The sequence below is a fragment of the Heteronotia binoei genome, chromosome 13 (assembly GCF_032191835.1).
Source record: "Heteronotia binoei isolate CCM8104 ecotype False Entrance Well chromosome 13, APGP_CSIRO_Hbin_v1, whole genome shotgun sequence".
Classification (NCBI taxonomy): Eukaryota; Metazoa; Chordata; class Lepidosauria; order Squamata; family Gekkonidae; genus Heteronotia; species Heteronotia binoei.
Window position 1 is genome coordinate 78,191,977 of NC_083235.1, and position 16,720 is coordinate 78,208,696.

Consider the following 16,720-nt stretch of genomic DNA (forward strand, 5'->3'; position numbering starts at 1 on the left):
TGCATAGTATTGAAACATGTCATACAGGAGGATGAATTTTTGCCAGACAATTGTGTAGTTTGTACTGCCAACCCCAAACCAGAAGCATATTTCTTATCTTAATAAGTTGTCATTTGGTACGTTTTATTTGACATTTGGCTGTAGAAACCTGGATTACACACAAACGAATATAATTCTTATTCTCTGCTGTCAGTATCAGGATGAGCATGCATACACACACATACACACACACACACTTGTATTTTTTCTAAACAGTTGACTCAGAATTTAATAACTCACTAACGATAATTTTAAATTTAAATGTGCATATTATACTAGTATTTTAAAAAAAATTATTGAGGAATTTCTTGTTCAGAACTAGTTCTTTCTCTTATCGGCAGAGCCTGAGGCTACACTTTTCTGCATTTACGCAGGCATCATCTGTCCCCGTGCAGGACTCAACTGTTCCACCACATCCTTTGCCCGGAATCCTTCTCCGGGAGGACTCAGGCAGGCCGAAGAGCCGATTCTGCACCCTGCATTCCTGCTCCCCGCACCGCGGGAGCAGCAGGGGGCTGAGCGGGATGCCAACCGAGCTGCACACGTGGCGGCAAACGCTGTCCTCCCGGAGGCCGCAACACAAATGGAAACGCATCCCGCCCCTCGAGACACACAAAAATGTTGCCGCGGGAAAAACGAACCGGGCAGCCGCCTCAGGCGCTCCGACGCCCTCCGCTAGCCTCCCCCTCGCACGTCAAGCCTACTGGCGCAGGAAATCCCGCCTCGTGCCCCGGAAGCCAACTGTAACCCGGAGCGGAGGTCAAGTAGGGCAAGATGGCGGCGCCCAGGAGTCCGGGCTGAGGGGCGTGAAGGGCGCTGGGCGGCGGTTCCCCGGTCTCTGCGGGTTCTGCAGGTACCAAGAGCAAGAGGTCCCTTTGGAGGGCCTTGGAGTTGATGCCGAGGCGCGGGTCACGGAAAGGGACGGCTGCTTGACCTCCTCCCGCTTCCCGCCGTGTCGTTTTGGGCTTGAGATCGCGGGAAGCGCGTCAACGCGGCCTGCTGGTTGAAGAGCCGCTGGTTCTTGCTTGAACTTTGTTGGTAGACTGTTTCGTGTTGTTCACAGATCGCCACTGATGTGCGTGGTGTTTCAAGGAGAGAGGGACTTTAGGTTTCAGCCCTGAGAAGTTTTCAATCTGACATTGCTTGTAAAAGGGAAGGATATGTGCTCAGTTTTACGTGCTTAAATTTGCAGTGGGGGATGTTGACAAAAGTAGGCTTTGAGGAAGGATTTAAAGAGAGAAGAATGATACAGATGTTCCAGCTTGAACAGATGTTCTGTTTAAGAAGTTTTAATGGTATTGAACGGTAAAGAAAAATGATAGAAATATTTGAGAGGTGAAATCTTTACAAAAAGGTGTACTAAAAAGGAATTCCAAGAGTGCCCATTGTCATCTGCCCTGAGCCTAGGAAAGGGTGGAATATAAATTTACCAAAGTAAATAAATAAATAAATAACAATGAGAGATGCCTGAAGGTCCATTGGATATAATGAGAGCTGGGAATACCAATTGACTTGCATGAACTGTATTAAAATGCATTGAAACATACAAAAATTGCAACAAAAATATAGGGGGGATCTTGAGGAACCTGCCCTAGGCCTGGAGTAACAACCTCCATAGCAGAATTACTGCATCTGGACTTAGAATGCAAGGCCCCAGAGTGCAATGATATTGCCTTGGAGTAGAATAAAAGTGTTCTGAGATAGGAATGACAGACCCCTGGGACTGAAATGACAACCCCCATGTGGACTGATGGTACCTGGATCAAGATAAACTGCAACAACAACTTCCAAAGTGGAATGCTGGATGCTGGGGTTAGGATAAGTGTTCTTGGGCTGGAATGGCAGCCCCAGTTATATCCAATAAAGGGAAACGATGCATAATTCTGAACTTTTGCTGAGATGACTAAGAGAAAGGATTGTGCTCTTGCGGTGTTACGAAGGTTGAACAGAAGTGACAGTTGACTGAATGGTTAATTGCTGCTGCAGTGGGAGTGAAAAGGTGAGAAAGTCACAGTATGTAGGTGGATGTAGATACATGGAAATGTTTTTAGCAGATTAAAAGAATCACAAATTGGGGGCTGTGTTTGTTTGTTAGTGTTGTTAACTGGGCTGAACAACAGTGGAAGGTGATAAAAAGCAGATTGATGTCATAGGTGTGAAATGCCACAAATCTGGGTATCATTCTGGCTTTGTTCTGGGTTTAAATAGAGGGCATTAGCTTCTCAAGAGGTTATAACATCATTCTAGTTCGTCATTAGAAAAAAAGAATACATTAAAATATAGTGGAAGATGAGTTAGGTGAAAGGGTAAAAAAGGAAATTGCTGCTGTGGGATTGCTATCCATAGTATCAACAGTACATGGCAGTGCCTTTGCTCTACTAAGTTTATAGCATGTACTGCTAATCAACAGTATACTAACCCATCATATTGCATTAGTTTTTTTTGCTACTGGGAATTTCCTTATTCAAAATGGTAACCAAGGACTAAATTAATCTAGTATTTCTATTTCTGTGAACACTGTCATACTGTGCCCTGAATTACATACCTATCTCTCATTAGCAGTAACCAATCAAACTGATATGGTGCCAAACTTAGTGCTTTCCTGTCTTCTTTCAGGTATTATAAAATCATAGAGTAGGAGGAGATCATACAGGCCATCTAGTCCAGTGGTCCCCAACCCCAGCCTGCCAACCACGTCCACAGGGCCAGCAGGGTGGGGCACCCAATTTGCCCTCCCCCCACGGTGTTTCCTCCTCCCTCCTTTTCCCCCCATGCAGCCTTGCCGCCCCCTGCGCAGCCTTGCCGCCGCCTCCTCCCATTTTCTTCCCTGTTTTCTCCTCCCTCCTTCACCCCCTGCGCTGCCTCACCACCGCCTCCTCCCCCGTTTTCCTCTTCATTTCCTCCTTCCTCCGCTGCTGTCTGCGCAGCCTCGCCTCCTCCTCCGGTCAACAATAATAACAGCAATAACAATAATAACAACAATAATAATTCACACTCTCTTTGTGTGTTCATGGAGAACTGGCAGCAGAGGTTTAGAGCATGCATTGATCCATGTGTGTCACATAATTACTGTGGCTCCAAAAAACACCGAGAAGAGGCTGATGAAGTGTGACGATTGAAACCGTGAGGACTCCTTTCTGTACGGTTCCTCCTTTTTCTCTCTATTGCAATATCACAGCAGAATGTGTAAAGACTCCACCCTAAAGCACTTACTTATGGACTTGGTTAAGGCTGGTTTCTGTGTAGAAATGTTTAAGTGTACATTTGGGGGAGTACAAATATCTTATTGTTCCTTTGTTCTTTATTTTGTCTTATATTTGCACTAAATCAATAGCATGTACACACAATGAGAGTGTGAATTATTATTGTTGACCGGTAATTTTATTATTTCCTATTTACACACTGGTACCAGTTATTTATATTGCTGTTTAAAGATTGGCAGTGAGTGGGAGTTCACCACCTCCCTCGGTAGCTGATTCCACTGTCAAACAACTCTTACTGTAAACAATTTTTTCCTAATATCCAGTCGATACCTTCTTACCCTTAATTTACATCTATCAATACGAGTCCTCTCCTCTACTGCCGACAGGAACAGCTCCCTGCCCTCCTCTAAGCGACGGCCCTTCAAATACTTTAGAGAGCAATCATGTCTTCTCTCAACCTCCTTTTCTCCAGAACGAACATTCCCAAGTTCCTCAGCTTTTCCTCATAGGGCTTGGTCTCCAGGCCCCTGATCATCCTTATCACTCTCCTCTGCACCCACTCCATTTTGTCCACATCCTTCCAGAACTGCGCACAATACTCCAGGTGTGAAGTGACCAATGCAGTGTACAGGGGAACTAAGACATCTTGCGATCTGGAAGTTATGCCTCTGCTGATACACCACAAGATGGCATTTGCCTTTTTTGTTGCTGCATTACACTGACTGTCCACCCATACTCCAATACTTACAGTCCACCCGTACCCCAATATTTTGTTCCAGAAATACCCAGAAGTGTATCCCCCATCTCATATGTGTGTTTCTCTTTTTGTTTCCGAGATGTAGAATTTGACACTTACCCTTGTTAAACTGCAACTTGTTCACTTTTGCCCACTGTTCCAGCATGCTCTGATCTCATTGAATTCTAACTCTACCTCCTGGTTGTATTCTCTGCTCCTCCCAATTTGATGTTATTTGCAAATTTAATTAGTAGCCCCTCCACACCCTCATCCAGTTCACTGATTAAAATATTGAAAATTGCAGGGCCCAAGACTGAGCTCTGCAGCACCCCATGGAACACCTCCCTCCATTCAGATGTAATGCCATTGACAACTACGCTTTGAGTGTGGTTCTCCAAGCTGTTCCCTATTCACCTAACTATCCCAGAGTCCAGTCCACAGTCCTCTAGTTTACCCATCAGAACATCAAGGGGAACTCTGTCAAAAGCTTTACTGAAATCTAAGTAAACAACATTAGCAGCATTCCCTTGATCCAGTAAGGTCATCACTCGATCAAATGAGAAAATGTTGTAGGTCTGGCATGACCTGTTAGGGACAAAAGTGTACTGAGTCCCCCAGATCACCAAGTTGTCCTTTACATATCCACAGATTGATACCTTTAAAATCTGCTCCAGTATCTTCCTTGGCCTGCAGTTTCCTGGGTCATCCCTTCTCCCTTTTTTGAAGATTGTGATGACATTCACCCTCCTCCAGTCTTGTGGCACATCTGTGCTAGCTCTCTGGAAAGTTTTTTGAGCACTCTTGGGTGCATACCATCCAGCCGGGGGGATTTGTGCTCATTCAGCGTAGCCAGGTGCTTTTCAACTACCACTCTGTCCATGTTGACCAGCAGCCTGATGCTGTGCCTGGCCTACTTGCCTGCTTTCGTGGGGAGGATGGGATATGAATGGAATAAAATTAATAAATGAATACTATCCTTTCTAGATGAGCCTGTCCTCTTCTTCAGGGGAAAACTGAGGCAAAATAGGCATTAAGCCAGGGGTGTTGGTGAACTCGTTTGTTTACGAGGGTTGAATCTGACATAAAAGAGACCTTGTTGGGCTGGGCCACGTGTGTTCCTAGTTTAGATTAGGTAGTAGAGAGATAAATTTTATAAAGGACAGAGACAAACACAATTTTTTTTGAAAAACTTAAAACATGCTTAAAACATTAGCACTTGTGGGTCTTAAAGGTGCTTTTTTTGTATATCTCCCATATGATCCAAGGAACTGGGCAAAGAAAGCTCTGGCTCTTTCTTTCCTTCCCCAGGGGACCAGATGTGTGTGTGGGGGGGAGCCTCAGCCAATAGAAGGAAGAAAGGCTTGGCTTAGTAGCTCTGCTGGGTAATTGAGAGAGCCTGCAAAGCTAGCTCTCCTTCCCCCACTTTCTTCCCAGGGGAGGAGCTTTGCTCAGTAGCTCCTGTGCAATTGAGCAAGCCTGGTAAAGCAAGCCGTGATGCAGAAGGAAGCAAGAGAGAGAGAAGGAAGCAGATGACAGCCAGTTGCTTGGGGGCCTCATGCTCATGTTTGACACTCCTGCATTAAGGCTTTCTGCTTTCTCTCTGTCCTCTGTCAGAATTTCTCCATTTTCACCCAACAGTGGGCCCAATGCCTCTTTTATTTTGCATTTGCTCTTCACAAATCCGAAGAAGCTTTTCTTGTTGTATTGAGCCTCCCTGGCTTTAGCTCTCCATGAGCTGTGGCCTCTCTGATGGGCGACCTACAACGCCTGGAAACCTGCAGATACTATTCTATAGAGGTAAGTCCCTGCCTCCATTTCTTGAACATTTCTTTTTTCTCCCTTAGCAGATTTTGGAGTTTTCTGTTCATCCACATTGGCTTTTTGGATCCCCTTCCACATTTCCTTCTTGTTGGAATAGTGATAGCTTGAGCTTGTAAGAACTCTTGTTTTTTTTTAAGAGAGCCCACCCCTCACTTGCTCGTTTCCTTTCCAGCAGTCTTGCCCATGAAATAATTCTCATAATGACTCTGAATTTATTTAAGTCTGCCCTAAAGAAATCTAATATAAATGTGTGGCTATGAACTTTCTTGGTCCCCCACAGCAAAATGAGTTCTAGCAAGACATGGTTATTTCCCTGTAAGGATCCCACCACCTTCACCCCATCTACCATCTTGCCTATTGGTCAATATTAAGTCAAGTATGACCAAGCCCCTCATAGCTTCCTCCATCATTTGATGAAGAAAGTTGTCAGCTAGACAGGCCAGGAATGTGTGTGACTGTGGACGCTTTGCAGAGCTTGTCTCCCAGCACACGTCAGGGGAGATGAAGTCACCCATAACTACCAGGCCATGCTTGGATACGCTGTCAAGCTGTTCAAGCTTGACAGCTGTCCTCTTCCTCCATCTCCAACCACAATACTTTTTTTGTCCTTCCTTCCCTTATCCTCACCCAGAACACATATTGACCCAATCAATCTGCGGGTAGTTAAAATCATCTATTATGACACAGTTTTTATGTTTAGCTGCTATCTTTAATCCTTCCATCATATTATAATCGTCCTCTATATTTTGATTTGTTGGGCGATAACAAACTCCCATGATTAAATTTCCTTTTGGGCCCTCTATTTCAACCCAAAGCATTTCTAGAAGGGAATCTAATTCTTTGACCTCAGTCTTACTGGACTGTATACCCTCTCTGACATACAGAGCCACCCCACCTCCAACACTTCCCTCCCTATCCTTCCGATATAGCTTATATCCAGGAATCACTGTGTCCTACTGATTCTCCTCATTCCACCAAGTTTCTGAAATTCCCACTAAACATTCCAACTAACCAATTTTACTTCGACCACTTCTAGCCTTTGTATACAAAGGCTAGCCAGTTTGGTGTAGTGGTTAAGTGTGCGGACTCTTATCTGGGAGAACCAGGTTTGATTCCCCACTCCTCCACTTGCACCTGCTGGCATGGCCTTGGGCAGAGGTTGTCCTGGAAAGGGCAGCTGATGTGAGAGCCCTCTCAGCCCCACCCACCTCACAGGGTGTCTGTTGTGGGGGAGGAAGGTAAAGGAGATTGTGAGCCGCTCTGAGACTCTTCAGAGTGGAGGGCGGGATATAAATCCAATATCTTCTACAAACATCTATAATTTCCCAGGCATGTTAGGCCCGCCACCTTCCTCCTGCCTTGAGACTTTGGTAGACACTCCATACTTGTGACCCAGTAGTGAGGCTTCCGTGGCCTGGTACTGGGTCACGACCCTGCAAATGGGAAACACTGTCTTAGAGGATTGACTACATCAGGGGTGTGCGGCCTAATAAGCAAAGGAGTTTCTGCTACAAAAAAAAAAAGGCTCTGCACAGAAGCAATCAGAAATCCCTCTCTAGCAGGCACCAAACGGTCACAGAATTCTCTCAAATAGCAACCCCACACAGCAGCCCTCACACAGCAAGCTCAGTTAATGTTCCCCAGAAGTTTAGGAAAGCAAAATTCACACTCACCTCACTACAGTTTTGTCCCAGCACCTTTCCCCAGCACAACTGAGTCACTTCTCAACTATCTTACAGTTTCCATTTACGTATATACATACACACATACATACATACATACATACGTGTTGTGTGTGTGTGTGTGTGTGTGTGTGTATATATATATATATATATATATATATATATATATATATATATAATGACAACATGGAAACATGACAACATGGAGTTCTTCCTTGAAAGATCAGTGTATTGTCTTTCTTGCTTTCTAGTTATCAGATAGTGTTTTGAAAATAACATTTTACTTAATGCAAGTTAATCACATACACACAATTTCCCCATTGTTCTTTAAAAAGCAAGAATAATAAGTTTATATTTTGAAAGAAAATTTAGACAGCATTTATAACCTGATCCTGTGCATAGGCAATTGCACCAAGGCCTATTGAAGTCAATAGAATCAGGCTGTAAGACAAAGGTTCTCTGCCTTATGAGAGAATAGCATTTATCAAAATCACAGTATACAGCAAATGCCTTTCATTTCTCTGTTAAGACCATTATTCTATGGCACTTGTCTGATGGGCTAATTGTATTTGGAAGACATTAAGTTTGTCCTTAGGAGGGCTATAATTAATGTGTGTATGTGCTGAGGGATGGAGAGAGTTGCCTTGAAATCTATAAATGAATTCATAGTTGCAGTGGTTAAACAGGAGTGGGAGTGGGGCAGTTGAAATAAGTAGGTGATGCTGCAATAAGTATTGCGTTGCAGTTTTTGCTTTGGACTTTTCTTATCTTTTTAAAGGCACTTGTGTTTAAAATGTATCTGTCACCAAAATTACCCCCATGTGGAAAAAAATGTCTCGTATAAAAACGTGTTTTTTTAGTGGGGTGTGTGTGTCTATATATGTGTGTGTGTGTGTTTTGTAGAGAAGGAGTAACACATATCACTAGATGTGGTTTTTCTGAGTAATTTATTCTGCGGTCTTTAGGCAGAGTTGCATCAACCTTTCTAAATCTGTGCTTGGGGTTGTACTCTTGGTCAGTGGTATGAAAAATGCCTGATGAATGAAACTGCTTGTTCCAGATGGAAAGGCCATTTTTTTCAGTAAGTGTCTATACAACTGTGTTATATTGACTTGAAGAACTAAAGCACGTACACCAGACTCATAAACATTGCTTCATTGTTTTCCTTTATTGTCATGACTGTTTTACTGTGACAATTAAAAACGAAGTTTTATGGTTGTCTTATATCATAGCTAGTAGTTTTTAAGATTAGTAATAAACACACACATTGCAGCTGGTGTAAAACCCCCACCTTCTGTGAATGTTAAACTCTCATACTACTTTTATGAGCAATACTGACTTTTAAGTAAATATTCCATCTTGTTGATGCTCATCTAGTTATAAACAATTTTATAGCCAATGTCAGTAGCAGGAATGGAAGAGATTAGTTTGATGAGTTGTTTGGAAGGAAACTTTGAACAACTTCCTGTACGATTTTACAGACATCATCATGTTCCCCTTACTCTCTTATGCCTTGTCTTGCTATACATCCAAGTATCAATACTTGGTTTACTTTTACTGTAAATAAATTTAACCATTACCTTTTCCTTTTTGTAGGAACTTTCCTCCAGTACTTTCAGGCAAAAAGCCATGCAGCAAGTGCCATGCAAATTTGCATGTTTGTTCAGGTTCACCAAAGCAAGAGGAGTTACATTTCAACAGTTAAACTTCCTCAAGCGAATGGTAAGCTAATGGAATCCTATTAACTGGCACAAAGAGGCAAAGCATTTGTTGAAAAAGTTTCCTTCATCGTTATCTTCACTATAAAACTGTCTTAGTGAGCACAGGGAAAGCATTCTTCTCTGGTCTCTTACTCTGTTTTAATTCTGGCTCCCAAGCTAAAGCTCTGTGTCTGCTCAGGTATGCACAGGAAGGTCTTTGGCAAACAGATGTTTCCATATAGTTTAGTAGGGACAGACCAATATATTTATTTAGCTTTTAGAGCTTTATCCTCAATGTTTTCTGACCATTGCAGGTCAGAAAACAGCAGCTTTTCCAACTACAAATAATCACAAGATTAAAAAAAAAACACAATACTTTTGTTCAAAAACAAGAACAAGTGGAAAAAACTAAATAAGATTTTTTTAAAAAAGAAAAAGAAAAAAAGACATAAAGACAAGACAAAAATATAACAGTGGTGGCAAATTTACCCATAAGTTTCTATAACTGACTAAAACATTTCTAAAAAATATGTTCATGCTCAGTTGCCATCTATATGCCATGTGTTCAAATGCTGATAGAGTTCTAATGTCTTCACTCCATTGATCTATCGGGAGTGGGCTTTTATCTTTCCAGTGCTGCAAAAACAAGTGCTCACAAGATGATAAATGATATTATTTTGTGGTATTCTGTTCTCAAGATTTGAATGAATGGGACTGTAGCTATTTGTATGCAGTGCCATCTAATATATATTTAATTTGAAATGACAATACAGTCGCAAAATATTGACATTTTATAGAAATATGGAATAGTGTTACATTGAAGTTGAAAGTACACCAAAGCAACAGTGTCTTCCGGAACCTTAAAAAGATTTCGTCAAAATCAATCTTTTATGTATACAATTTTTTAAGAAGCAGTTTAGGACAAGTCCTAAATGATTAATAATCTCAATATGATTGTTACTTGATCCCTGTATACTTACCAGACCATATTGTATACAACAAACTGTGACTGCAGAAAACTTGTGGCGCTTTTTCCCCTCCTATTGCAGCCCAATTAATGTCTGTAGTTAGAGACAGAGAATTTATTGTATATGGCCATAGGCCTTAAAAATCCAAACATAATAAAAACATACATACAATACAAATATGGGTATTTAACATGTTTAAAAGGTAACCCCTAGGTTCTGCTCCTGCATGCCCACTCCAAGGCAATGGGGACCCTTGTGAATAGCATAGCTGAGGCAAAGTAGAGTCTGGAGTAGGTGGGGTGATATCATCAAAAAGCACTCTCTGTTAGTCAGGTACACTGCTTATCCGCTGGCAGAGGGAAGTGTTAGATACAACCCCAAGATTTTTTTTTTTGTGATGTCACTGTGTCAGGTTTGTATTTTCATACAGTTCCATTGCTGGCCATTTAGAAACGTCAGATTAGATGTATGAGTGGCTTCATTCATGGGCCAGATAACTGAAATGGACCTTCAAGTTTAGAGCAAGTGTAATTCTGAGTGCTGGATCCTGGAGAGAAAAATAGGGAATTGCTTTCCTTTTGAAGGGTTTCAGACATCTCTTTGTCCACTATTGGAAAAAAAAATGGTTGGATTGAATGGATCTTGATCTAATCCACTTGGCTGCTTGGCAGAGCAATCCTGTGTTGTGCCTGTGTTGGGTGGCTGGCTGCAGCACAACTGCGGTGCCGCTAGTCGCCGCCTCAAGGGGATAATTATGTGGCAGCCGAATGGGAAAAAAGGTACCCCAGGGGTGTTACTAGGCACTGCCATGGCAACGTAGTATTCCCTTCTAGCATTGTTGCAAGATGGGAATGATATGATAGATAGTTGGCAGGACTAATGGGAGTCATGATTTGAGGAAGCTGAATCGAGGAGGTAGAGGGGTGGGCCATAAGAGTGGTGTTCCTCCTCTTCTGCACCCCCCCTTAAAAAGACTAACTTCCATTACAAGCCCTGGCCACCTATCAGTGTGGAAGGGGACAATACCCGTCAGCCCCTTGGGCACCCAATGGTGGTGCTCCTCACACAAATTGCACAGAGCCTCAGAGGGTGACTGTGGACAAAAGTAGGAATGTGAAGGTGTCTCCCACTTACCACAGCATCCAGCAGCATGCCCACACCATTGAGGGCATCCCTATTCCAACCTGCATGCCACCCCTGCTGGAGGTACAGCAGGAGGAGGGGCAGGAGGTGGGGGGGGCTCAATGAGGCTTAGATGGGTCCTCCAGCAGCCTCTCAATGCACCTCTGTCCCTCAGGTAGCTGGCAGCTGTTGTTATAGATGGTGCCTGCTCCTTCATCTGTCACTGTCCACTGGAAAAGGCTTCCCACCACTCACAACGGCAATCTAGCCACTCCTGCTCAATTGCTGCCCACATGGTAGAAAGGGTGGGTAGGATGGGTCGTGCTAGATGTGGGCCCTGTGCCTGGGGACCTGACAAGGGGCCAGAATCCCCTTTCTCCTCCAGGCCACAGGTAGCTACAACACCTGGCAGCTTCCCCCTCCACTGCCCCCGCCCCTTTTGTCTGCCAGGGCAAGGCTGAGCCCATTAAGGGGAGGGTGGGATATAAATCTAGTAAAAATAAAATAAATAAATAAATCTGGCAACAGTAGTCCATGGTCTGTGTTGCCTTCTCAGGTGCTGGGGATGCCAAGTGACCGCAGGGCAATGGAAGCTGCTGTTGTAATGCACCACCACAGGGTCAGGGCTCGTAGTTGGTCCATGTCATCAGCAGTGGACATCAGGGAATGGGGATCTGGGCACAGGCGGAAAATACAGCAGTCAGTTCATGGGAGCTCCCAGGTGGGTGACAAGCCCTTGTACCCGGCCCACCTCAGAGGTGTATCGCCTCCCTCAGCACCTGGCTTGGGAGCCTGGCTGCCTTGGTCCTCCTCCCTGTTGCTCAGATCCATCTCCTCCTTGCTAGACATTTGGGGCGACGTCCTTGGCGAGGGGGCCCAGGGATGTACAAGGAGCTCCCCAGCTGTAGAGATGGGGACATGACATTTGAGTTGTCTCTATTGGAGTGGGGGTTGGTACACAGCTGCTCTGGCTGCTGCTGCATTCTTGGCCTTCCTCACCAACGTTGGACCTCTGCAGCAGCCTTGGAAAACAGGACTGCTGCAGCATCCTCACCCTGCGAGTCACCTTCAGGGTGGAGGGACATCTGTCAGTACAGTGGTGGGGGGTTGGAGGCAATGGGTGGCAGGACCTGGCTGCACAGCTGGGACCAGGTGATGCTGGTGACCATGATGGAGGACCTCCATGCCTCAGTGCCCACAACCATGGGGAGTATTACTGCCCCATGATGGCCTCTGTTCCTGGCAGGCCCTCCTCCATGGTGCGCTTGTAAGAAACACTTTGGCCATGAGGGCTCAGGCAGTTTTCTGAGTGGGACCAAAGGAATAGCTTAAGCACTTCAGAGTGGATGTCTCTTTCCAGATGGCATATTCCAGGGCAGATGTAGGAACGGTGGCAGGAAGTGGCAGAGCTCCCAACTGAATTTGTGCCCAAGTTCTAAGGCTTCTTCGTTGGACTATGTGGCCCTGAGGATGAAACTCTTACAATATCACAGGACTCCAGGATAATATAAAACAAAAAATCCCCCTTTATTTGTGCAATAAGCATATTGGTTTCAAGATGTTTATAGTTTAATTCTTCAGTGAATGATAATAACAACTTCTGACTGAGGTGTCACTCTTTCATTTCACACACTCCTCACTCTCAAATCCTCCTTTCTCTTCCTAACTCAACTTTTGGAAGAAGAAGAAGGTGAAGATATTGGATTTATACCCTGCCCTTCACTCTGAATCTCAGAGTCTCAGATTGGCTCACAATCTCCTTTACCTTCCTTCCCCACAACAGATACCCTGTGAGGTAGGTGAGGCTGAAAGAGCTCTCACAGAAGGTGCCCTTTCAAGGACAGCTCTAAGAGAGCTATGGCTGACCCAAGGCCGTTCCAGCAAGTGGAGGAGTGGGGAATCAAACCCAGTTCTCCCAGATAAGAGTCAGCGCACTTAACCACTACACCAAACTGACTCTCTTGACAGCTTCTGTCTTGCACACTCCTATAATAACCTGACAATATTAGGTTTTGGCTCTCTTTGTAGCCTCTAATACGTCCTCTGGTATTCTGCTTTTATTTTCTAGAATCTTAATGCCTTTCGCAGCACTAAGTATGGAATTCTAATCAGAAGACAGCTTCTCAGATTCTGTAGACCAGGAGTGTCAAACTAATTTTTTACGAGGGCCAGAATCTGACATAAAGAGACTTTGTGGGGCCAGGCCATGCGTATAATAAAATATAATGCCAGGTAGTGGAGATATAAACTTTATAAAGGATACAGAGAAACACAATTAAAGATATATTTTTATTACTTTAAATGCAAACATGCTTAAAACTCTTGTGATGTTTTGTTTAAAATGGAAAGGTGGGGGAATATTGGGATTTGGCAATGCGATTTTAAAAATATCAAGAAAAAGCACAAGGATGACTTCCGGTGGGAGATTCCAACAGAGCTGTCATCTCCTGAACAAGGAGAAAACTTAATTCTTTGTTCGGGGTAGAAAGAAGCTTTTATAGACTTCATGCCTGCATCTCTCAGATAGAGATTTGCCCAGGATTACGTGCAAAATACTTGAGCCGTGTGATCTCAGCTGATGTTTGGTCCCGGAGGGGATCTTTCTGAAGCTTTGAGATCTGGCATTGAAAGTGGCGTCGTTCAGCATCTACAAAGGATTAAGAGCCATTTAATTGGCATAAGCCTGTTTGGAACCCACTCTCTTTTGGGACTGATTAACTTTTGAGAAGCATCAAGACCGAAGTTAAGAGGCATAGCTGTTAAGGTACTTTGATCTTAATCTATCACTCCGTGACTTTTCTAAGCTAATCTAAATAACATTGGAAGGTTGGAAGACTTGAATAATTAAGAAAGGAAGGGGTGGAAAAGGAAATTTGAAACTTGGACTCTGTTAAACTAAAGACTTTGATAGATTTTTGGAAAGAAAATAATTGTTTTGAATACCTGAGGTCACTGACGTAGGCTGTGGTGTTATGGCTCCGAACTTGTAATTAACACAACAAGCCTTTAAAGACTGCGATATTGTTAGAACCCTCTGTGTTGTGAGCCGCCCTGAGCCCGCTTCGGTGGGGTAGGGTGGGATATAAATCGAATAAAATGAAATGAAATGATATTTGGAGAACGAGAGCTGGGCTCAGTGAACCAGGAAGTAATAGCTGGAGGTGCACTGGCAAAAGAACGCGATATTTGGAGAACGTAAACTGGGCTCAGTGAACCAGGAAATAAAAAACTTAAGGTGAGAGAACCAAGAAGAAGGTCTTGGCTAGGGATTTTTAACCATAGAGAAATTGCGATTGCCATTTTGAAAAAGGGAAAAGTGCCAAAAACTGTTAAAAATCAATATCTCAGCCCAGGAAGGTAGGAGAAAGGCGAAATTAGTCTTATTTTAAACAGCAAGTTTTAAGCTACTGGACTTGGCGCTGGATTTAGAATTGGAGTCTTTGGATTTTTTGGAAGGGTTTTTTTATGTCAGAAGAAAGATTAACTCTTGCAAGGTCTCATACTTTGGACAAAATGCAAAATCAGTTTGATACCATGGAAGCCAGGATTATGAAAGGCGTGGAGAAGATGTTAACAGCTTGCAAAAAAGAACTCAAGAAGGACATTGGAGACCTTAAAAAAGAAGTTGAAGATTTTAAAAATGAGCTGGGTATGGTTACAAACAGAGTCAAGGAGGTTGAAGAGAAAGTTGATGTGCATGCTTCCACCTTACTAAAGCTTCAAGAGAAGGTGACAGTTCATGACTGCAAATTAATGGAAACTCAAGTGCGTCTGAGAGGAATACCTGAAGGGGAGGGAACTGATTTAATGGACTATACGGTGAAAATAATTGCTGATTATTTAGAGGAAGATTCTGAAAGGTCCAGAAATATGATTGATAGTATTTATAGACTTAATTCATCATATGCAAAAGACAAAGGCCTACCAAGAGATATAGTTATAAAACTAAGAACAAAAGACATGGCGGGGGAAATTCTGAATAAAAATTTTCAAAAAGCTTTGATAGTGGAAGGGAGCAGAGTAAACATAATGAAAGAACTGCCAAGACAAGAGATAAATGACAGGAAGAAATACAAGAGGTTAACAGAGAGGTTACGTGCAGAGGGAACGAGATACAGATGGATAATACCTGAAGGTTTGGGCTTTGAGCTACGTGGAAGAAGGATAACAATAAGAAATGAGCAGGAAATGTGTAGCTTTTTCGAAGAAAATAAAGACTTTGCATCATAATGGAGTACAAATTATTATCTTGGAATATAAATGGACTAAATTCACTACAAAAAAGAAAAGCAACATTTCATTGGATTAAAAAACAAAAATGTAATATAATTTGTCTACAGAAAGTTCATATACACCAAAAGGATTATAAATTTTTGTGGAATAAACAATTGGGATTAGAATTTTTGTCATTGGCGGATCAAAAGAAAAGGGGTGTGGTCTTCTACATTAAGGAACAATTAGGACCAAAATTGATATTTAAAGATAAAGATGGAAGATATATAGCAGTGGAAGTGATGATGGATGCAAAGAAAACGTTGTTAGGACTATACGCACCTAAAGGAGCAAAATATGCTTTTTTAAAAGACATTAATCGACAGTTGGATGAAGTGTCTTATGATCAGATTTTGATGATGGGTGATTTCAATGGTATAATACAAAACAATATAGATAGGTCTAGCAAAAAGAGCAATAATAAAGAAGGGAGACTGCCAAAATCATTTTTTGAGTTGGTTAAACAAGAAAGTTTGGAGGATATTTGGAGAAAATTTAACCCTGAAGTAAGAGACTATACTTTCTTTTCAGCAAGACATAATACTTTTTCCAGAATAGATATGCTACGGGGCTCTAAAAGTTTGGGCCTCATAACTAGAAAAGTGGAGATTTTACCAAAGATATGTGCAGATCATAATCCAATATTTTGGACTACAAAATTGCAAAGGAAAATAAGAAGATGGAGAATAAATGAGGATTTGCTACAAGACAAAGATATTGTGACTTTTTTAGAAAAAGAAACAGCGTTTTTCCAAATAAATGACACTGATGAAATAAAATTCTAGACGGTTTGGGATACTTACAAAGCAGTAATGAGAGGTCATTGATTACATTGAATAACAAAGATAAGAGGGCTAAAGAAAAGCAGATGTTGGACATACAAAATGAAATAAAGAAAAAAGAAGGGGAATTAAGAAAAAGACCAGGGAAAAAGAAATTAATACTTTACGTCAACGACTTTGTTCAAACAATGGATCCAGCACTCCTTGTTGGGCCACACAAACTCACCAGGGCTAGCCACCTCCCCCAGTGCTGCTCCAGAAACAACCAGTCGTGGCATTGCCCCAAAGAAACCCTGCTTTCCCAGGATGCCTCTCTCCCCCTTCTTCCACAAGATGAGTTGGCTGACCCTCCAATCATGCTTGTCCGCTTGCCTTATCCTCCTCATCTGTGTCCA

At 42.7% G+C, this 16,720-nt stretch overlaps 1 protein-coding gene across 4 annotated transcripts in view; it reads left to right on the forward strand.

The window, feature by feature from the left end:
• The first annotated feature begins 781 nt into the window (after positions 1-781).
• The window catches only part of LOC132581593 (protoheme IX farnesyltransferase, mitochondrial), a 232,807-nt gene continuing 216,868 nt past the window's right edge, over positions 782-16,720 (forward strand). The window contains exons 1-2 of one of the 4 annotated variants that reach the window (XM_060252913.1): positions 782-873; positions 9,078-9,203. In XM_060252913.1, coding sequence (XP_060108896.1) covers positions 9,111-9,203 — 93 coding nt within the window. In that variant the 5' untranslated portion in view covers positions 782-873; positions 9,078-9,110. Of the gene's footprint in view, positions 948-9,077; positions 9,204-16,720 lie in introns of all 4 variants that reach the window. The other 3 variants (XM_060252915.1, XM_060252914.1, XM_060252916.1) reach the window with 3 other exon arrangements.